General features: G+C 47.3%; 1 protein-coding gene across 1 annotated transcript in view; it reads left to right on the top strand.

The window, feature by feature from the left end:
- Window positions 1–22,334, top strand: part of KIF18B (kinesin family member 18B) — a gene marked incomplete at both ends in the record, with an annotated part of 34,375 nt that extends 12,041 nt beyond the window's left edge. The window contains 8 exons of the mRNA XM_083378988.1: window positions 1,917–2,023; window positions 3,079–3,190; window positions 5,126–5,235; window positions 17,848–18,056; window positions 18,151–18,682; window positions 20,024–20,122; window positions 21,541–21,623; window positions 22,297–22,334. Coding sequence (XP_083235114.1) covers window positions 1,917–2,023; window positions 3,079–3,190; window positions 5,126–5,235; window positions 17,848–18,056; window positions 18,151–18,682; window positions 20,024–20,122; window positions 21,541–21,623; window positions 22,297–22,334 — 1,290 coding nt within the window. The remainder of the gene's footprint in view (window positions 1–1,916; window positions 2,024–3,078; window positions 3,191–5,125; window positions 5,236–17,847; window positions 18,057–18,150; window positions 18,683–20,023; window positions 20,123–21,540; window positions 21,624–22,296) is intronic.
- Between the last annotated feature and the right edge of the window lie 205 nt (window positions 22,335–22,539).

The following is a 22,539-nucleotide window of genomic DNA, read 5'->3' as shown; positions in this document are numbered from 1 at the left end:
TTCCAATCCTGTGGCCATTGTTGAGTTTTCCAAATTTTCTGGCAAATTGAGTGTAGCACTTTTACTGCATCGTCTTTTAAGATTTTGAATAGCTCAGCTGGAATACTGTCACCTTCACTAGCTTTGTTGTTGCTCAGCTTTCCTAAAGCCCATTTCACTTCCCATTCTAGGATGTCTAGCTTGAGGTCAGTGATCACCTCATCGTGGGTATCAGGGACATTAAGCTCATTCTTGTATAGTTCTTCTGTGTAATTTTGCCACCTCTTCTTAATCTCTTCTGCCTCTGTTAGGTCCCTGCCATTTTGGTCTATTAGCATGCCCATTTTTGCATGAAGCATTCCCTTCATCTCTCCAATTTTCTTGAAGAGATCTCTAGTCCTCCCTATTCTATTGTTTTCTTATATTTCATTGCACTGTTCATTTAAGTAGGCATTCTTATCTCTTCTAGCTATTCTCTGGAATTCTGCATTCAATTGGGCGGATCTTTCTTTTTCTCCCTTGCCTTTCGCTTCCCTCCTTTCCTCAGCTATTTGCAAAGCTTCCTCAGATAGCCATTTTTCATTCTTGCATTTCTTTTTCTTTAGGATGGTTTTAGTTGCTACCTGTTGTACAATGTTGTGAACCTCCATCCATAGTTCTTCAGTCACTCTGTCTATCAGATCTAATTCCTTAAATCTATTTGTCACCTCTACTGTATATTCAACAGGGATATGATTTAATTCATACCTGAGTGGCCTAGTGCTTTTCCCTACTTTCTTCAGTTTAAGCCTAAACTTTACAACGAGAAGCTCGTGGTCTGAGCCACAGTCAGCTCCTGGTCTTGTTTTTACTGACTGTATAGAGCTTCTCCATCTTTGGCTGCAGAGCACATAGTCAATCTGATTTCTGTGTTGACCGTCTGGTGATGTCCATGTGTAAAGCCGTCTCTTGGGTTGTTGGAAAAGAGTGTTTGCTATGACCATCGTATTCTCTTGACAAAATTCTATCAGCCTGTGCCCTGCTTCATTTTGCCAAGCTTGCCTGTTATTCTGGTTATCTTTTGGCTTCCTACTTTAGCATTCCAATCCCCCATGATGATAAGGACATCATTTTTTGGTGTTAGTTCTATAAGGTGCTGTAGGGCTTCATAGAACCGGTCAATTTCATCCTCTTCAGCACTGGTGGTTGGGGCATAGACTTGGACTACTGTGATATTGAATGGTTTGCCTTGGATTCGAACTGAGATCATTCTGTCATTTTGAGGATTGTATCCCAGTATTGCTTTTCCTACTCTTTTATTGACTATGAAGGCTACTCCATTTCTTCTGAGGGATTCTTGCCCGCAGTAGTATACCTGATGGTCATCTGAATTAAATTCACCCATTCCTGTCCATTTTAGTTCACTGATTCCTAAGATGTCGATGTTCAGTCTTGTCATCTCTTGTTTGACCATGTCCAGCTTGCCTTGATTCATGGATCTTACATTCCAGGTTCCTATGGAGAAAAAAATCTTTACAGCATCGGACTTTCCTTTCACCACCAGATACATCCACAGCTGAGCGTCCTTTCGGCTTTGGCCCAGTCGCTTCATTCTTTCTGGTGCTACTAGTACTAGCCCTCTGCTCTTCCCCAGTAGCATATTGGACGCCTTCCGACCTGAGGGGCTCATCTACCAGCGTCATATCGTTTTGTCTTTTGGTACTGTCCATGGGGTTTTCATGGCAAGATACTGGAGTGAGTTGCCATTTCCTTCTCCAGTGGATCACTTTTTGTCAGAACTCTCTGCTATGACCTGTCCGTCTTGGGTGGCCCTGCACGGCATAGCTCATAGCTTCATTGAATTATGCAAGCCTCTTCGCCACGACAAGGCAGTAATCCATGAAGGGTAGGTAACTTTAGATTTACCCAAAATAAGCATACCATTTTGTCCCTTTCAGGTGGCAGACTTAAGAGGGAGGCTCCGAGTTTATGAAGAAAAAATGCCACAGCTTAAGTTCTTCCCTGCTTTGGCTCCTTCTACTTCTGAGCAGATGGAGGTTTTCAGGTAGTCCATTACCTCTAAGGCAGAGTTACCCAACCTTTATGGCTTTGCAGACTGGCAGGGGAAAAGGGGATGGTTTTATGTGAGCAGTGGGCAATTGCGCCTGTGCACAGGCTTACCCGCTGCTTGTGCAAGTAGGGATGTGCGCACGCACACGTGCTTGCCTGCCACTTCTGCAGCCTGGTTCTGAAAGGCTCAAGGTCTGGTAGTGGACCGCAGCCCAGGGGTTGGGGATCTCTGCTCTAAGGGGAGAAAAGGTAGCAAATGGGCAATGTGTCAATAAATATGATCTCTTCTGCATGAGTGAATACCTTTTATTTTTATCTTCTGGGTGCCAAACTCACATGCCAAACTCTTTATCTCTTCTTTTTACTTCACGAAAGAAACAAATATTTTATTCCTATTCAGGGACAAATTCTTATATTTCACTTATAGCAATGAAAGCTATTTTTTAAAAAAATATTCTCCATAGTTCTAAGTATTGTGAAATCTATTTTGAGAGTGATATTGTTCATACATTCAGTAGTTCTTGATTCTTTGGCATAAAGAGAGAAGTATAAATAACTACTTAATATTGTCCAAGAAGGAGATAGTAAAGTAGTAGTATATCTTAAGAAATTGAAACTTTGAAGGAATTTTTTTTTCTACTATGCAATTTTTTTCCTAGCATTTTATGTTCAAGATGCTTTTGGCAGGCCACTGCCTCTTGCAAAAAGGGGTTGATAATTTTGACTATCTACACAGATGTTTTCAGTGCTTTGTGAAGATTGGAAGTGCTTTGAAAACGGTATTGCTGTAGAAATATTAAGCAATAGACTATTATAACAGGATAGTACTGAATAGGAACCTTATTTAATAGATTGAGGGATTACCTCCCCCCACCAATTAAAATATATGTGATATCTCACACTTTGTTGATATATTTGGGCCTGAATTTCATTAGCTAACCTTCAAACTGAACAAATTTGTGCCTTGAAGAGGGGAATGGGCAAATTGGACTGGAATGTTTTTGATTTGTTCAAGTTGATGTTAAATTTTCATCCTTGCTTTGGACGTAGGTCAGAAGAGATTGCTTTGGATAATGGAGTGTTGCAAAAGGATGATTCCACAGAAATGAGACCCTCCCAACTTTCGAAACAAAATTGTTCAAGAAAAAGCCACACGAAGGAGGTAAGAGCACAAGAATTATGAAAGGAGTATAAGTCAAAGTTGTCCAGCACATACTGTAGATAATTTCTCTCAAGGTTTTTGCAAGAATTACTTAGCATTAATTTGTTCTTTCATTCAAGCAGGATTCTGTGTGCCTAGTGTGTAAATGAATCCTATGAACATTTCTAAACTAACACCCGGCAGTAATTGCTCCTTCCTTCCTCACCCTGAAGAGGTGAGAACTCAAGTTAATTCACATGGAAGGAAAATATGAAATGCTGAGTTTGATTAATTTTCTGTATTTCTCAAGAAAGAAGAAACGGAGTGTTGATCAGAAGGCATTAATTGGATATATAATATAGCATCATAGTGAATTTTTTTTCTGGTTAAGTTGGGCTATCAGTTGTTTCAGTTGAATGCAGTCGCTAAAGTCCTTGATTCACAAACCTGCCTCTGAATATAGATTGTAATACAGAGTATTCAAGGGATGAAATAAAATTACTACATTACAATTACAAATAATACACCTCTAGGTAGAATGTGACCATTTTGTTTAGTGGAAAGAAGTAGGATTCGTCAGTTTGGTCTCCTTCAGCTTATGTTCCCCGGCTTATTTTTCCCCCCAGTTTCTTACATTGTGTATGAGAGAGGTAAGGCCAAAAGAAAGAAAAGTCTGGCTGTTTCCACTTCTAATTTTGATCTTGTTTTGCTGTCATATACAAAATAATGTATTCTCAAGAACAACAAAAAACCTCTACTTCCCTTCAAGATACACTAGACTAAATAACCCTTTGGTTTTGTATTTAGTGTCATGGAAAAACCCAACCACCATCTTAGCTGTTGAATGAACATTATTTATTTATTTATTATCTATTATTTATTTATTTTATTTATTTTAATCCCATTTATATCCCGCCCTTCTCCGAAGACTCAGGGCAGCTTACAATTTAAAGCACAAATCAATGTGCTTAGCAATAGCCTTCATTCTATGTATATCCCTGCTTATTAGGGCTTTCGCCCCCCCCCCCCAAAGCGGCATTGTTACAAAGTCAGCTTATTGCCCCCAACAATCTGGGTCCTCATTTTACCTACCTCGGAAGGATGGAAGGCTGAGTCAACCTTGTATGTTAGACCATTATGATTTATTTGTATATAGCACATGATATTAATAAAGCAGTGGTATTCTATTAAAGAACATTCGGCCCATTTTGTGGTCCATTATTTGAATTAAGTTTTTTTCTTGGCTATCTGACTCCTACTTTTAACATCTCCCATGATATAACCACAGTGGCAGCAAAACAGGCATTTCCTTGCCAACACTAGTTCTTTTCTTCTCTGTCATAAAGATGTACCTGTTCCCAGCCAAGCTGACTTATTTTCTTCATAAAACTGATATTATAATGCCAGCACCATTGATCCACAAATATTCCAAGTCCATTTCTATGTATGCTTCCATCTGGCAAACCTCTTTGGTATCAAAGGCATGTTAACATGAAGGAAAGATAAAATTGGCAAAGATTTCTTGCCTTCTTCATGAGTGCAAATGAAATCAGCCTTCTTTTTAAAAATTCTCTGTGCCCATTAGAGATCGTAAAAGAAGATTGTGATTCTTAATGTGAGATGTGCTTTGAAGAAGATTTTAAAAAAGGTTTGCAGCATTTTTTATATGATTTGCAATTTTTTCTAAAGTATGCTACTTGATTATTTTTCCCTTTTTTCTTTTTTTGCCAGAGAGCTATGAACATTCACTTTTAAAATGGCAAATTGGTTTGTGGATGTCTGATCGGCATCTAGTGAGCTTTTCTTTCTCTTCAGAATTTAATGGATACTCTGACATGATACCAGCTCAGCCAACTGATGTCTGAGAACTTGAAAATAACAATTATAGTTTTGTAATTTATAATTATAGTATAGATCCTGCAATCTTGTACCATTTTTTTTCTTGGATAAATTCAGGATTCAGGAAGAAAATTTGAGTGCTGCTGCCCAAAGTTTTCAAATCCAATTAAACATCAGGAAAAAGTGGAAACTCAGTTGCAGGGCATGGACAAGGAACAGTTGAAGAGGTGAGTTGGTATATTTCAGTTCAAAATGAAGGATGAGCAACATTTTTTTAACCTGCCACTTTTGTACATATATAACAGATATATTGGACACAAAGAAAAATTGCAGATGTTTGTTTTTTTAATTTCCCATACCCTACCTTTTTCCAGGGATTGAAAGGAAACAAGAGAACAGCCCAGTCCATTCCACTGCATACATTTATTTAAACTTTTATGGACTTCTGGTTTGTGCTCATAGTGCATGGCCACAGGAGAGCGGACCTCCACTCCCTACGGCTAATTTTGCCATGCCAAGGGGGACCCTAGATGGGTCTAAAGTTGCCCCAGAGAGGTGACACGGAAGGGGAAGCATCCCATTGATCACAAAGTGATGCCAATCGCTTCATTTGATCTGGGGAAAGCCCTCCAAAACCAACAGGAGAAAGGCTAGCCGCAAGCTACTGCAGCCAAAGTCCAAGAGCACTACCAAGAACAACAGTGAACAGCATGCTTGGAACTGGTGAGAGTATTTGATCTTCTCTCCCACATTTTACAACCATTCCCTGGGAAAGATCCCTAAAGCAAACAACCTCCGAAAGTGAGGGGAGGGGACTACATTCCCATTTCCCCATAGATGGAAGCGGCGAATTAACCTTTAAGGAGGAAAGGACCTTATTGAAATTAAATTAAAAATACTACAATCTGATCAAACGTAGAAACTAAAACAAACTGCTAAGATTATATTCTAAAGGATTTTGATTGAATTACATAAAAAAAGAAAAATAACTTTTTGTCTGAAAGAGCTGGAAAACAAATATTTGCTGACATCTAGTGGACAATGAAGGGACGTGGTGGTTCAGTGGGTTAGGACGCTGAGCTTGTCGATCAGAAGATCGGCAGTTTGGCGGGTCAAATCCCGAGTGCCGCGTAACAGTGAGAGCCTGTTACTTGTCCCAGCTTCTGCCAACCTAGCAGTTCAAAAGCACGTAAAAATGCAAGTAGAAAAATAGGACCACTACAGTGGGAAGGTAACAGCGTTCCGTGCGCCTTTGGCGTCTAGTCACACCGGCCACATGACCATGGAGACGTCCTCAGACAAGCGCTGGCTCTTCAGCTTTGAAACGGAGATGAGCACTGGCCCCTAGAGTTGGAAACGACTAGCACACATGTGCGGGGGAACCTTTACCTTTTTTTAGTGGACAATGAGAATATAGCACATTAAAGACAATGCTCAGAAACAAAGGAAAAAATCTGTTCCCATAAACAGTAATGACTTTTAACAAAATACCATATTTTCCGGCGTATAAGACGACTGGGCGTATAAGACGACCCCCTACATTTCCTGTTAAATTATAGGGTTTGGGCTATACTCGCCGTATAAGACTACCCCTCTTCCAACGCACACCAAATAAAAATTAAAAAACATCAGATTTGATTTTAATATGGTAATTTTAATTCAAATGCTTATGACATGCAGGTACTTAGTAGGAAAACTGTCACTTATAAACATAAGGCTGTTTGTCATCAAACATGTAAACATAAAACAGTGCAAGTGGATTAAACTTAATAATAATAATAATAATAAGAAGAAGAAGAAGAAGAAGAAGAAGAAGAAAAAGAAGTTGGAAGGGACCTTGGAGGTCATCTAGTCCAACCCCCTGCTAAGGCAGGAAACCCTATACCATTTCAGAAAAATGGCTGTCCAGTCTCTTCTTAAAAACGTCCAGTGTTGGAGCATTCACCACTTCTGGAGGCAGGTTGTTCCACTGGTTAATTGTTCTAACTGTCAGGAAGTTTCTCCTTAGTTCTAGGTTGCTTCTCTCCTTGACTAGTTTCCATCCATTGCTTCTTGTCCTGCTTTCAGGTGCTTTGGAGCTTGACTCCCTCTTCTTTGTGGCAGCCCCTGAGATATTGGATCACTGCTATCGTGTCACCCCTCACCCTTCTCTTCGTTAAACTACACGTACCCAATTCCAGCAACCCTTTTCCTATTTTCCTAATTCACTTTTTCACTTTTCCTAATTCACTCTAAAGCTTTCCCTGCGCAGAGCCTTAAGTAACCCCAGCTGCCTGCAATTAGTGCAGGTTCTCATCCCACCAGGCTCAAGTTTGAGTCAGCCTTCCATCATTCCGAGGTAGGTAAAATGAGGACTCAGATTGTTGGGAGCAATAAGCTGACTTTTAATTATGCTGCTTATTGGGGGGAAAGCTCTAATAGGCAAGCATATACATAGAATGAAGGCTATTGCTAAGCACATTGATTTGTACTTTAAATTGTAAGCCGCCCTGAGTCTTCGGAGAAGGGTGGGATATAAATGGGATTTTTAAAAAAAGACCAAATGGGAGATCCGCTCCAGGTTTTTCAGCCAGCCCGCCCAGTTCCTGAGTCAAATGTGTCGTTAGAGCTAAGCTGCTGCTCTGCTACGCATTCCCCACCTGCCTTTCAAATTGCTCTTGCATTCCCCACCTGCCTACAGCTGCTCTTCAACTTTAGAAGGAAAAAAGCCCAGACCCCAGCCTGTAAAAAATCACAGACTGCAGCTTCTACTCCAATTGGTCCCGCTTTCTCTGTGCAGACTAAATGGGAGATCCGCTCCAGGTTTTCCAGCCAGCCCTGTTCCTAAAATTTCAGTACCCGGCGTATAAGACGACCCCTGACTTTTGAGAAGATTTTGATGGGTTAAAAAGTAGTCTTATACGCCGGAATCTACGGTAGTTGCTAAGGAATAGAGAAGAGATTGCATACTGGACTGGCTATAAGATTTGAAAGTATTTGAAGGAAAAGAAATACTTTGTGGTTTAAATTTATGAACTATTTAAAAATTTTGACAACTGAAAATTACAGTGGATTACAAAAATTATATATAAAAACAAGAACTATACAAATTGGACTGTATGGATTTTGAGTTTTGGTTAGCTTAACAAGGCTAATTACAGAGACTATGGCATTTATGATGGACTACTCGAAAGGGGGAGACAACATGGATATGACATACTGATCAAAAATTATAGAAAACCACACTTAATGTTTATTCCTAAAAGATTTAGCCTGAAAGATCAAAGACCTTTAGAAACACTTCAAGACAAGACAAATACTTTCTAAGACAAAATTTATGCAATGCTATCACCGAGACAAACTACAATAGACTTAAACCACAAGGAGATTAAACATAACTTTGATACTATAAGTGAATATACTTCTAACTTAAATCTACAATTAAAAAACATCCAAAGAATGATGGTAAATAATGGACAAACAATCCAGACAACAGAATGTGAACTAGAAAAAAATGGTTCAACTGGTGAAGTTACAAATGAAGGGAATTATACCTTAATACAAACAAGAAAAAAACTGTTGTGATTCAGGGTCAGCCTGTGGGTTCGGCAGTTGGGTCGGACGACTCAGAGGAGGAAGGGGGTGTTGAAGACCTTGCTCAGGGGGTTGAAGATCTTGCTGATGATAGCCCTCAGGCAGGCCCCTCCCACTTGGTCACCATGGAGACCCAGCTGTGTGAGCCTGACTGTGGATGAAGATGACCCACAGCTGGCCCTGTTCAAGGACGCCCAACGCAGGAGGCAGTCAAGTAGGAGTAAACAGAGGAAGGCTGTGGGGCTTCTCAGAAGGAGGCAGAGAGAGGCCACGCCCTGAACTCTTTATAAAGGGAATGTGTGGGGAGGGCTGGTTTGCTGAAAGCAACCGCTCAGATAGTGTTTCAAAGCTCCTGTATCTTCGTTCGTGTCTTGTTTGTTTTTTGTAGTAATAAATTTGGCAGGCGTAATTCCAGCCTCTTGCCGTTTATAAAGGGGTTGCCTTTTCTGCAGGGCCAGTAGCAGGCTGGTACAGAACAAAAACTTACAAGACTTGGATACAACAATAAATATGGGAAAGATACCTTATGTATTAGAACAGGCGTGGCGAACCTATGGCACACGTGACACAGGCGGCACGCGGAGCCATCTGTGGGCACGCGTACCATCACCCAGGAGGGAGGCAGGGCCAGGCTGCTCCGCCCCCTCTCCACATGTTCCTGCGCTCTTGCTCTCTTTCTCTCTGCACTGAGAGTCAGAGCAGCTGCAACAGCTGGGCAGATCCGGACTGGATGGTGGAGGCAGCTGCAGCATGAGTACAGGTAAGCCTCTGGAATGATTTCGCTGTCGGGCCTCGGCAGCCCGACACACGAGGGGGGGCCCCTCCACCCCCCCGGCACACCCGGCTTCCCTCCCACCGACCCCACCTGGTTCCTGCATGGTCCGGAGAGTCCAGAGGCCCGCAACGCTCCCCTCGTCGCCTCCGGACGCGCCGCGGCTGCTTCCAGCGCCCGGCGGCGCGTCATCACGCGGCTCCCCGGCGTGGAAGGCTCCGAGACTCGAGCCCTCTCTTCTGGCGCTTCCGGATGCGCCGCAGCTGCAGCCCTCGCCTGGCGACGCGACTACGCGCGGCTCCCCGGCTCGGCCGGCTCCGGGGCCCGCGTCGCCTCTTCTGGTGCTTCCAGACGCGCCGCGGCTGCCGGCCTCGCCCTGCGGCGCGTCTGCGCGCGGCTCTCCGACTCGGACGGCTCCGGGACCTGCGCCGCGGCTTCTGCTCCCTCGGAATGCGCCGCGGCTGCTGCGCTCGGCCGGCGGCAAGTGTGAGCAACGGACCCCGGCCTGCAGCCTGCCCGGTGGAGGCCTGAGCCGGCTCAATGTCTCTGCGGCCTGGGAGGACTCCGACGCCATGCCTGCGCGGGACTGTGTGGCAACGCTGACAGGGGATGGGTCCCTCCCCCCTACGGTGTCCGGGTGGCTGGGTGACAGGGGGCTTCGGGGGTGGGTGCAGCAGGGAGTGGGTGAGGGAAAAGGGCACGGTGGTGGCGACACGTTGGGGGGGCCTTACCTGCCTGAGCGACGGGCGAAAGGCCTTGTAGGGGAGGGGTGGAGAAGTTATAGGGAATGGGAGGGCGGAGGCATGTTTGGGTGGAGTTTGGGTGGGGTTTTTGGATGTGTATATAGCAGCGTTGGGTGCAGATAGCAGCCAACGCTGGCTTTGTTTCTCGTTGCGGCTATTGCTCTGAAGAATAAAGTGCTTCTAGACTGCAGCAGAAGTCTCTCGTTCCTGTGTTCGGCACCTACCCTGCTTGTTGCAGGACGAGTTTTGACAGAAAGCCAGCGTTCGCTTCAGCATTGCGGCCCTACTGCCTCTCAGCTGTGTTCCGTTCGTGCGCCATGGCGGAGGGTGTGCAAGGGGCCGCGTTGGAGTCTGCTTCGGAGGAGGCTGGTGTGGCTGGGGCGGAGGTGACAACCCCTGTGGAGAGGGACGTGGAGGACGTCCAACCTGTTGTGAGGCCCAAAGTGCGGGACGTGCAGCCAACAGACCCTGCGGTGGAGTCCCAGGGCGTCAGTAGCCAAACCCAGGGGGGGGAGTGGTGGCTGAGCTCGATCTTGGGGCGCACGGGGCCCGAGCAAGGACGAACGGCCCGGCCCGGTGGGGCTCCGCTGGGTTGGAGGGAGCGTCGGCTTACCGATGATGATGGCGAGGAATACAGCTATTCAACTGCACCCGGGAGCCAAACTATGGATGTGCTGCGCGAAAGGTTCGGAGAAGTCGGGGCACGTGACGGCGGTTCCTGGGGAGCCATGGCTCCTGAAGAAGACATTGGACAGTGGTCTCTGGGGGGGGCACCCAGTCAGACAGCAACGTCCCGATTCCGACTGGCTAGCCCAAAGTTCAAGGTGCCTGGGGAGGGAGGCGTTCGGGGCCCATCCACACGAGCACAAGGGGGGCGTGAAGCTTGGCCAACGCCTGACCGGGGCCCTGGACGTCCCGCACCCAGGTCGGTGGGGGTGTCCCAGGCTCAGACCCGTCCACCTGTTGGGCATTGGGGACCGGGCGTGGTGTGGGGACCCCCACCGCTCACTACAACCTATGATGGGCATCCCGACCGCCTGGCCATGTTCCTAGGGCAGGTGATTAACCATCTGGACGGGTACGCCCATACCTATTCATCACAGTGGGCGATGGTGGTGGCGGTCACCGCGTGCCTTCAGGGTGAGGCTGCAACCTGGGCAGCGGACCTCTACAGTGACCACGCCCGCGAGCTCGGGGATGTGGGGCTGTTTTTGGAAGCCCTACGCGTCCGCTTCGAGGATGTATCCCGCTTACATCGCGCGGAAGCCGAAGTGTTAGCCATCAGGCAGCGAGGACGGCCGGCAGAGGAGTACGTGCTTGAGTTCCGCAGGGTTGCGGGCAGGTTACGCTCGTGGCCCGAGCGCTTGCTGGTGCACCACTTCCGGGCCGGTCTTGATGGAGCTCTCCGGCGGGCATGTGTGGTGCGGGGGGTTCCTGCACGGCTTCAGGACTGGTTCCGGGTGGCGGTGGAGCTAGACATTGGGTTGCAGGATACCCGGGGCAGACCAGTAGTGGCCCCTGGAGCCTGGAGGACCCCGGAGGGCCCGAAGACAGAGAGCCGGAAGCCCGTGGCGGCGGCGACACAACCCGCCCCCCCCAGCGCCCCGTCCAACAATCCGCTGCTTCTGCTGCAACCAACCGGGCCATCGGGCGGTGGACTGCCCGTTACCTCCGCCGCGACCGGGGCCCAACCCTCCGGAGGCGCGGGTCCCGACCCCCAGAAGAGCTGCAGACCGCTCCAGAACAGCGTACCAGGTGGCTGACAAGACACCCCGAACATCGACACCGATACGTCCAGTGGGTCCGGCGGATGGACGAACGGACACGTCCGACGGCTCTGAGGATCCCGAGTACGAGGAGGACCCGATGGTAAGCGCTCCGGTGTGTCCTTTTGTGCTGCCCGTGGTGTTGATAAGTCCACGAACGGGTGAGAGAAGGGAGTGTAAGGCTCTGATTGATACAGGCAGTACACGCTGCCTAATTAGCCTGGTGGTGGCAAGGGAGGCTGGTATTCCCCTTCAGCGGCTCCCCAAACCTATCCGCTTCCAGCAGGTAGACGGGTCTCTTTTGGGTGGAGCACCCATTACGCATGTAACGGCACCGGTGAGGATGGAATTGGGTACACACTGGGAGACTCTCCGGTTTGTCGTGGTGCCGTCTATGACGGAGGCAGTCATCCTGGGGCTTACGTGGTTGGACAGGTGGGGCCCCACGGTTTGGTGGGAGGGGGGATGCCGACACCTCCGCCTCGGGACAGGGCCCCAGCCTCCTGAAAAGCATTCCTTCCTGGGTCCGGAGGGGATTGGTGGGCCAGAGGGGGCCGCAGGGGTGGGTACCGGGCCTGAGACACAGGTACCACGGGAGTACAGCGATCTCGCAGATGTCTTTGATGAGAAGGAGTGTGACGCCTTGCCACCCCACCGCCCCACGGACTGCGCTATTGAACTGGAGCCAGGGGCAAAATTGCCGAAACCCCGCATGTACGCGATGGCACCCCGGGAGATGCAGGAGCTCCGTCAATACATAGACAAGAACCTGCGGAGGGGGTTCATCCAGCCCGCTCGGTCTAGGATGGCGGCCCCTGTCTTGTTCAGAGAGAAGAAAGACGGGACCCTAAGACTGTGCGTTGATTATCGGGGGGTCAACGCGGTATGTGTGGAGCACTTGTACCCCCTCCCTTTGGTGAAGGACCTTTTAGCTCATTTGGCTACGGGCCGGGTGTTCACCAAGTTAGACCTAAGGGAGGCATACTACCGTGTCCGGATAAAAGCCGGTGATGAATGGAAGACGGCTTTCAACTGCCCGTTGGGGAGCTTCCAGTTTAGGGTAATGCCGTTTGGCCTGCAAGGAGCCCCCGCGGTATTCATGCAGTTGATTAACCAAGTCCTGCATGACCACTTGTACCGGGGGGTCCTTGTCTATCTTGATGACATCCTCATATATACGTCTACGCTGGAGGAGCATGTCGCCTTAGTGCGGAGTGTGCTGACCAAGTTGAGGGACGCCCGGTTATATGTGAAGCTTTCTAAATGTGAGTTTCACAAGCCCCGGCTGGACTATTTGGGGTACCGGGTGTCCTCCAGCGGGGTGGAGATGGACCCGGGGAAAGTGGAGGCTATCCAACAGTGGCAAGCCCCACGGACCCGGAAACAGTTGCAGAGTTTTCTAGGCTTCGCTAACTTTTATCGGCAATTTATTCCGCATTTCGCTTCCATCGCCCTGCCGCTCACGGACCTACTGCGAACTAAACAGATGGCAACGTCGCCGTGGCCAGGGCAGAAGCTTGCGTGGACCACTACATGCCAGCGGGCTTTTGAGGCGCTCAAGGCGCAGTTTGCCAGGGAGCCCGTTCTGCAACACCCGAACCCTGACCTGCCCTACGTAGTACAGGCTGATGCAAGCGACGTGGCTGTTGGAGCTGTTCTTCTGCAACGGCATGCGAAGGGAGGATTGCGGCCCTGCGCGTACGCCTCCAAGAAGCTAACGACCGCGGAGAGGGCTTGGGCTATCTGGGAGAAAGAGGCCTTTGCGGTCCGCTGGGCCCTGGGGACTTGGAGACACCTTCTGGAGGGGGCTAGCCAGGAGTTCGAGGTTTGGACGGACCATAAAAACCTGGAAGCCCTGCAAACACCCCGCCGACTGTCCCCGAAACACGTACGGTGGGCCCAGTACTTCCAACGCTTCCGGTTTCGCCTCAAGTACGTGCCTGGGGGTAGGAATTTCCTGGCGGACGCCTTGTCTCGGCTACCGCAGTACGATTGCCGGAAGGAGGAGGTAGTGCAGGCACTGGTACCGCCGCCCCGCCCGGTGGAGGAGACGGAGCACAGGGCCAACACCGTGACAGACAATTTCCTGCGGACGTGTAAGGGAGCGTTGGCGACCGACGACTGGATGCGGGCGCACCCCGACACCCTCTCGTTGCGGGATGGTTTAGCTTGGCACGGGGCCAGGTTGTATGTGCCTGCAGCGGCACGAGATCAGGCACTCTACCAATGCCATGACGCTAGGCAGGCAGGTCATTACGGGTTCGTGAAAACCCTGCATCTGGCCCGCCGCCAGTTCTGGTGGCCAACCATGAGACGGGACATTGAAAGCTATGTGCAGAAGTGCCGCATTTGCGCGACCACTAAGCCCTCTACCAAGAAACCGGCAGGCCTCCTGCAACAGGTGGCGGACCCCGTAAGACCTTGGCAGGACATTGCGATGGACTTTGTGGTTGAGCTACCGGAAAGCAGGGGATATAACGTGTTGTGGACAGTAGTAGACTTGTTCTCGAAACAAGCCCACTTCATCCCCTGTAAGGGATTGCCCTCGGCCCGTCGGTTGGCCTGGCTGTTCGTCCAACATATCTATCGTCTCCACGGGGTGCCACGACGTATCATCTCCGACCGTGGGGTACAGTTCACGGCCCGGTTCTGGAGGGAGTTCGTGCGTTATATTGGAGCAACACAGGGTCTGAGCTCGGCGTACCACCCAAGCACGAATGGAGCCGCGGAACGTGCGAACGCGGCGGTGGAGCGATACCTGCGTTGTTATGTGTCATACCAACAGTCCGAATGGGTGGACTTGTTATCCTTCGCGGAAGTTGCCTACAACAACGCAGTGCATAGCAGCACTGGGTTCTCCCCCTTTAAAGTGGTATCTGGTTACGAGTTTGTTCCTATCGCAGGGTGCGATCAGGGGGCCCCAGCATCCTGCACACCTGGGGCGTGGATGCACCGGTTGGAGGAGGTGTGGGGGGTAGCTAAGAAGGCGTTAGAGCGAGCAGCAGAGTCATACAAAGAGCAGGCGGACAGGAAAAGACGGCCGTTCGCACCTCCCAAAGTAGGTGATCTCGTCTACCTCTCTACAAAATACCTGCGGCTGCAGGTGCCATGTAGAAAGCTAGGACCCAAATACCTCGGACCCTTCCGAGTTATACAGGTAGTCAATCCCGTCACCGTCAGACTCCGGCTACCTCCTCTACTTGGAAAGATACACCCCGTTTTCCACAGCAGCCTGCTGAAGCCTGCTACGACCGCCTCCGCGGCGGCAGGGGAGGGCGGCCCGGGACCTGTACAGGGCAGTCACTATGAGGTACAGGAGATCCTGGACTCCCGAAAATGAAGGGGGCGGGTGCAATACTTGGTGCTCTGGAAGGGGTACCCCATGGAGGAGGCCACCTGGGTACGGGAAGAGGATGTGTGTGCACCACGCCTTCTCCGTGCTTTCCACCGGAAACACCCGGGGAAGCCGGGGGAGACCTCGGGGGGGACAGTTGATCACGTTACGGATTGCTCACCTCTCTCTCCTTGCATTCCAGGTGGGCCCCTGGTAGAGGGGGCAGCATGTCGGGCCTCGGCAGCCCGACACACGAGGGGGGGCCCCTCCACCCCCCGGCACACCCGGCTTCCCTCCCACCGACCCCACCTGGTTCCTGCATGGTCCGGAGAGTCCAGAGGCCCGCAATGCTCCCCTCGTCGCCTCCGGACGCGCCGCGGCTGCTTCCAGCGCCCGGCGGCGCGTCATCACGCGGCTCCCCGGCGTGGAAGGCTCCGAGACTCGAGCCCTCTCTTCTGGCGCTTCCGGATGCGCCGCAGCTGCAGCCCTCGCCTGGCGACGCGACTACGCGCGGCTCCCCGGCTCGGCCGGCTCCGGGGCCCGCGTCGCCTCTTCTGGTGCTTCCAGACGCGCCGCGGCTACCGGCCTCGCCCTGCGGCGCGTCTGCGCGCGGCTCTCCGACTCGGACGGCTCCGGGACCTGCGCCGCGGCTTCTGCTCCCTCGGAATGCGCCGCGGCTGCTGCGCTCGGCCGGCGGCAAGTGTGAGCAACGGACCCCAGCCTGCAGCCTGCCCGGTGGAGGCCTGAGCCAGCTCAATGTCTCTGCGGCCTGGGAGGACTCCGACGCCATGCCTGCGCGGGACTGTGTGGCAACGCCGACAGGGGATGGGTCCCTCCCCCCTACGGTGTCCGGGTGGCTGGGTGACAGGGGGCTTTGGGGGTGGGTGCAGCAGGGAGTGGGTGAGGGAAAAGGGCACGGTGGTGGCGACACGTTGGGGGGGCCTTACCTGCCTGAGCGACGGGCGAAAGGCCTTGTAGGGGAGGGGTGGAGAAGTTATAGGGAATGGGAGGGCGGAGGCATGTTTGGGTGGAGTTTGGGTGGGGTTTTTGGATGTGTATATAGCAGCGTTGGGTGCAGATAGCAGCCAACGCTGGCTTTGTTTCTCGTTGCGGCTATTGCTCTGAAGAATAAAGTGCTTCTAGACTGCAGCAGAAGTCTCTCGTTCCTGTGTTCGGCACCTACCCTGCTTGTTGCAGGACGAGTTTTGACATTCGCACCCCCACCCGGCCGACCATTTTACGATGCTCCAGAGGCCCGATCCAAACACCGGAGGCCTGCAAAATTCTTCTGATGCCCAGATCTAGGGCTGCAGAGTGATTTCGCTGCCCCCCCAGGTGATTTTGCAGGCCTCCTATGCTCGTATCTGGTCGTTGGAGCATCGCCCACTCGGTGGCCACGCCCCCAGCACCCAGCGATGCATAAGTGGGTTTCAGATTGCAGTTTGGGCAGTTGGTCTCAAAAAGGTTCGCCATCACTATATTAGAACATCAAAATAAACCTGAGAAGAAAGAAGACTTAGCAAAATGGACGCTGCTAATGAGAATCATTGTTTGGAGATAAAAAGCATACAACCTATCTACTATGTATCCTCTACTCCTAACAATAACTACAAAATTACAAGAACTGTTTGACAAGTTGAAAATATTAATTTGGGGAAAAAATTGGCAAAGGAAGAAGATTAGAGACGGGCTGAAGAGAATGGATTCGCCCTACCAGATGGAATATTATATGAGTAAACACTTGTTTGAATATGACTAAACAAATAACTGGCCATAAAGGGATTTTAGAATAAGTGGGATAAGGGATATAAGAATATAGTATTTTTTGATAAGATGCAAAATGTAAAAATATTAGGATGTTGTAAGTGAAGGAAAAGTTTGAATTTTAAAGAAAAATTAAGTTTGAAAAGACTTAGGATTAAGAAATGATTGAAATATTGAGGGGAAATTAGGCTTAATAACTGAAAAAAAGGATATATAGTGATTTAACTAATTTTTACAAATAGAAGTGAAATATTGACTAGAAAGATGCTATGAATAGATGTTATGATAGATAAATAGTATAGTATTTCTATAATATATGAAAGATGAAAATACTGGGATGATATATTTAAATGGAAAATCTGGATATTTAGATGTTAAATACTGGGAAAAATATGATTGACAAGAATTGTTTGAATATTATGGAGAAATTGATCTTAAGATTTATGAAAATAAGATACATGGTGAATCAATAAGATGACTCTTACGAAAACATAAGCTGATAAGAAAAAAAATGCTACATATGGACGCTACTAGGTATAATTATAGAAGAAAATGTTTTTATTTAATCATTAAATATGGAAAATATCAAATATTAGAAATTATATTTGTTGAATGTTGTAAAAGGAGAATACTAGATGAAGAGAAGATCAATGAAATATAAATTGATATACTAATTATGGAAATACAAAAATTATTTTTGATTATTAACTATTATTAATTGTATATTCTTTTCTAAAAAAATTATGAACCAAGACAACACGCTGTACACCAGGCACTAAGGCTGATATTGCAAAATACCAATAAAACTTTTACAAAATAAATAAATAAAATTGTAAAATTTTAATTAGCTCTCCTGTTGCAAATCTCATAGATCTGTTTTATTTCAGGCTTGTAATAGCTGCTCTGCTGGTAGCCAAAAGACAGTACAGTTGGTTGAAAGTCACCAACCTACTTACTCCTGAAATGATAGCACAATTTGAAGAGCTGACTTCCATACTTCATCAAGAGTCCCAAGGAGCCCTGAACATTTCAGTTTTGGATGGACACGATGAAGAACCAGATGTGGAACAATTTATAAATCGCAATGATTCTTTGGGTAAAGTTCAGAGAAGGGTAAATGTTGAAATGTGGACCAATTCAGGTGTAGTGAATGCCAACAATGTTTGTTACTGTTTGTTTCTTTATCATAGCTGTCCTCCCTGCCTCTCTTACTGCAACCAAGCATGCCAGTCTTAAAGTCAATCCTGGAATACAACCTACTGAACCAGAAGCTGAGCTGTTTCCACATGTTGTCTTTAAGACCCCCCACCACTCAACAAAGAAGAGGAAGGCATCTAAAAGAAGCATTTCATCTGACCAAAGGGAGTGTGCAAAGCGCTGCCGGAAGGCTTGCCTCTCATCCCAGAAAGTGGATTCTCTGAAGGAATGGTCTGATTTTGCCCCAGTAGACTCTACCAGCACCCCTCTTGGAGTGAAAGCAAAATCTCTCAGACCAGTTGATCATCATACTCCATTATATTGCCCATCAACAGTTACTAAGAGTCGCATGCCCCTAGCTTCCCCAATCATTCAGAATTGCTCTCCTCCACAAAACCTGAACATAACTTTTGACCTCTTTGAGGAATCCTGCCCCCCAGCCTTGAAGGTCAATACTGTGGAATGCCCTGCTTGGGAAAGTATCCAGCATGTCTCCAACTATCAGGGTGCCCCTTTTATACCCAGGTAGGACCTTCAGAAAGGCAATTGTTTTCAATTATCTTATTTGCAGAGATTCAACCCAGTAGTCCTTGGATTCCAATGGCTTCTAATAGGGTGGGCAGTCTATTGTCCAATTGTGGTCTCAAACAAATGGCTTTTGTGGAGTTCAGAGCACTCCACCAAGAAGTTATAATTGTTTTTCAGCACCATCTGCTAAATTTGTGGTGGTACATTGACCAAAAGCTCAGATGACATGTGCGATATTCTGAGAAATATCCAGATGGCAGGCTAGTATATTAGTCATTTCCTAATCCACACTGTCTTCTTAGGCTCTGTTGAAACAATCTGAGTAAAGGGATCTCTACAGTACATTATATGAAATCTACAAATATTTTCCTTCTCTGGTGTCCAGATAAAGAAGAGGCAAGATTTGTGGGTTTCTCTTCATTTTGTTTTGCAGTGATAAACTGGTTTAGGAATTAATAGGCAATTAGTATGGCTAGAACCCAAAGGGTCTACTGTTCTAGACCCACCCCAAACTAACATACCGTGTTTCCCCAAAAATAAGACCAGTCTTTTTTTTTGTCTCCAAAAGAAACACCAGGTTTTATTTTGGGGGGGTCTTTTATACTCCCCTCTGGCACCAACAGCCCCGCCCAGCCAGTCCACTTCTGTGGCCAAAGGAGCAGCTGCATTCTGCAGTTGCATTCCGGCCAGCATTTTGCAGTCAGGCCTTTCCAGAAGACCCAGCCAAGTAGCCCAGTCCACAGCTTGGTTCTTGGCTCCAGAGGTCTTGCAGGCCTGGCTGCAGAAGACACCACAGAAGAAGTGGGCCGGTGAGGAGAGGCCTGTCTGCCAGGTAAGTGGGTGCATAGGACAGTTCCACCCCTCACTTCAGCTTGATTTTTAGGCTTGTGCCTCGCCCCAAAACTAGGGCTTATTTGGGGGGAAGGGCTTATATTAAGCCCACCCCAAAAAATCAAACTAGGGCTTATTTTCAGGGTAGGCCTTACTTTTGTGGAAACACAGTAGTTGCACCTTCCCTTTGTAGATGGTGATCTTACCTCACCTAAAGCTGTTGAAAGATAAAAGGTTATGGATAACACTGACACTTTCAGCAAACTTGGTCCCAACAACATTCAATAGTTTCTTAGGGTTTAAGGAGTATAATTTGATATAGAGATCAGTAAGTTTGTGAGGTGCTTTAACTTCTACATGAGCCACATGGGTTCCTCTTGGTTTCAACACAGGTTATTTCTAATTTAATCTTATTGTTATGCTATGCTGTCTAGAAAATGGATTTCTTTAATAGAGAGCGACCAAATCCACCTGCATGATTTACCTCGTCTCGTGGATCTATTTCAGGGCCCCCATGCCTGTGTTTACTATGAAAGGTTCCTCTATCCCAAGAGCAACATCTTTGGCTTCCAAGGCATCATTACAGAAGAGGAGACACAACACAATGTAAAGTCATTCTCAGCTTTGAGATAAGTTTGGTTAATGTAGAAATTATGCCTAAGTAACTTTTGGTGGCAGGGCGTGGGTGCCTTTGAGTCAGTGCTGACTAGTGCCTGCAGTTTTCAGATTTTTCAGAAGTGGTTTGCCATTGACAGCTTCCCACATCTTACAGAGAAACAGACTAGTCCAAGGTCACTCAGTTGATTATGTGCCTAAGGCAGAATTAGTTTTAGATGCTTTAACTATTGCAACAAACTTGCTCTCTAGGTTAATGTTTACGAAGAGCAGAATGATTACAGACTTGGTGGCAGGTGATTCCTTGTTTGTTATTGGGAAGATAGCAGCTGTTTTTTTGTAAGATCAGTTTTTCATGGGTACCAGAAATGACATCACTTCTTACACCAGTCTGAAGTGATATTCTTCATTTCAGTCTACCACTTTGTTCTTTGTATTCTTGTTATGGTTAAAAAACCCATATAAAACCTTGTCTCTGGGGGCACAACATAAAATCTGTTTACAGGTAGTCCTCAATTTACAACCGTACATTTAGTGACTGTTTGAAATTGCAGTGGTACTGAAAAAAGGGACTTATGACCATTTTTCATACTTATGAGTTGAGGCATCCACATGGTCACATGATCAAAATTCTGACACTTGGCAATTGGCTCATATTTATGACGGTTGCATTGTCACAAGATCCCTTTTTTGACCTCACAAGGAAAATCAATGAGGAAGCCAGATTCACTTAATAATCATGTCACTAGCCTAACAATTGCAGTGATTCACTTAACAGCTGTGGCAAGAAAGGTCATAAAATAGGGCAAAACCTAACCACTGTCTTGCTTAGCAGTGGAAATTTTGGGCTCAATTGTGGTCATAAGTTGAGTACTACCTGTATCCCGAGTGCCGCGTAGCAGAGTAAGCGCCTGTTACTCGTCCCAGCTTCTGCCAACCTAGCAGTTCGAAAGCACGTAAAAATGCAAGTAGAAAAATAGGGACCACTACGGTGGGAAGGTAACAGCGTTCCGTGCGCCTTTGGTGTCTAGTCATGCCGGCCACATGACCACGGAGACGTCCTCGGACAAGCGCTGGCTCTTCGGCTTTGAAACGGAGATGAGCACCGGCCCCTAGAGTTGGAAGCAACTAACATGCATGTGTGGGGTAACCTTTACCTAGATGGAATGTGTAGTCCATGCTAATAGATTTTTGGTATGGGAAGCTGTACAAAAATGGATTACATATATTCTGAATGTTTAAGAATAGGCAAATTATTTGGTTGTTTGATTGGGAACTTTGTCAAACAGCTAGGGAAGTTGTAGAATAGTTTTCTGAATATGGTGCTCTCAGTTATGTTGAACCTCAACTCCCATGATCCCTGGCTTCCAAATATGGTTACAATAAAACTATATTCTCTCTCTTTCCAGTTCTACTTCTCACTTGACAAGCAGCCGCGTTGGTAGGCTCCAGGGTTGTTCTGTAAAGTCTTCACAGATTGTGAATGCACCAGGTAAGTTTGCTTTAGAAAGTCAATGGGCAAATTCTCCCATATTGTAATTTCACTTGTTTTGGGATGGAGTTTCAGTTGGTAGTGAAAAATAAGAGGAAATATAGTTAATGAAAAAGTTTCTTATTTTAAAGGGCCACTGCTCCATTCTCAAACGAGTGTTGTGGAAGCACTAGCGCTGATTTATGTTTTCTGTTCATTCATATTTATATTTGCAAAATATGTACATTCATATTTGCAAAAGCATGGAAACTGCAAACTAAGATTATCATAAAACCCACAGCATGGGTGTAACATACTGTTTCTGCAATTTCTCATAGTTTCTCAAGCCAAGCATATTTTTCTTCTTCTTTTAGCTTCAATCCTCTTCAGGCTGTAGACATTTTTAGTCTAGTACTTGGCACTTATGTCAGTTTTTAAGCACATACAGGAATTTCAATAATAGCGCCAATACTGTTCTATGAATTGAATGTTTATGTGTATGCTGTTTTGGGTACTTGTTAGTTGGCCCCTTCTCATTCTAGTTTTATCTGGAGTTCTTTTGTTATTTGTTAAAGGAGTAAGTGCTTTAAAATAGTAGGGGTTGTTATTGCTGGAACAGAATAATCCCTGGTTATTATCATTTACAGTTTTACCCATGAACTTACATCTTAATATTTTTTCCCCCTCTGCCCAGGACGTCCATCTGGCATCCCTGCGTGGAAATGGCGCTAGAGATCTGTTCATTCCTAGGAATCAGCATTCTATTGTAGGCTCATTCCATGAAACTTCTTTATAGCTTCTGCTTGAACATTTTAACGTTCTGACAACCTATGTCTTCAGCTTCCTCTATTCTTATATAACTATATCTATATATCCATATCTACCTTTTTAATAGCAGGGTACATTGAATTAACAGATGACAGCTCAGTAACCATAA

The sequence above is a fragment of the Vipera ursinii genome (genome assembly GCF_947247035.1).
Source record: "Vipera ursinii genome assembly, chromosome: Z".
Classification (NCBI taxonomy): domain Eukaryota; kingdom Metazoa; phylum Chordata; class Lepidosauria; order Squamata; family Viperidae; genus Vipera; species Vipera ursinii.
The sequence above is the reverse complement of the archived record's forward strand: the minus strand, read 5'-3'. Positions and strand labels throughout refer to the sequence as shown.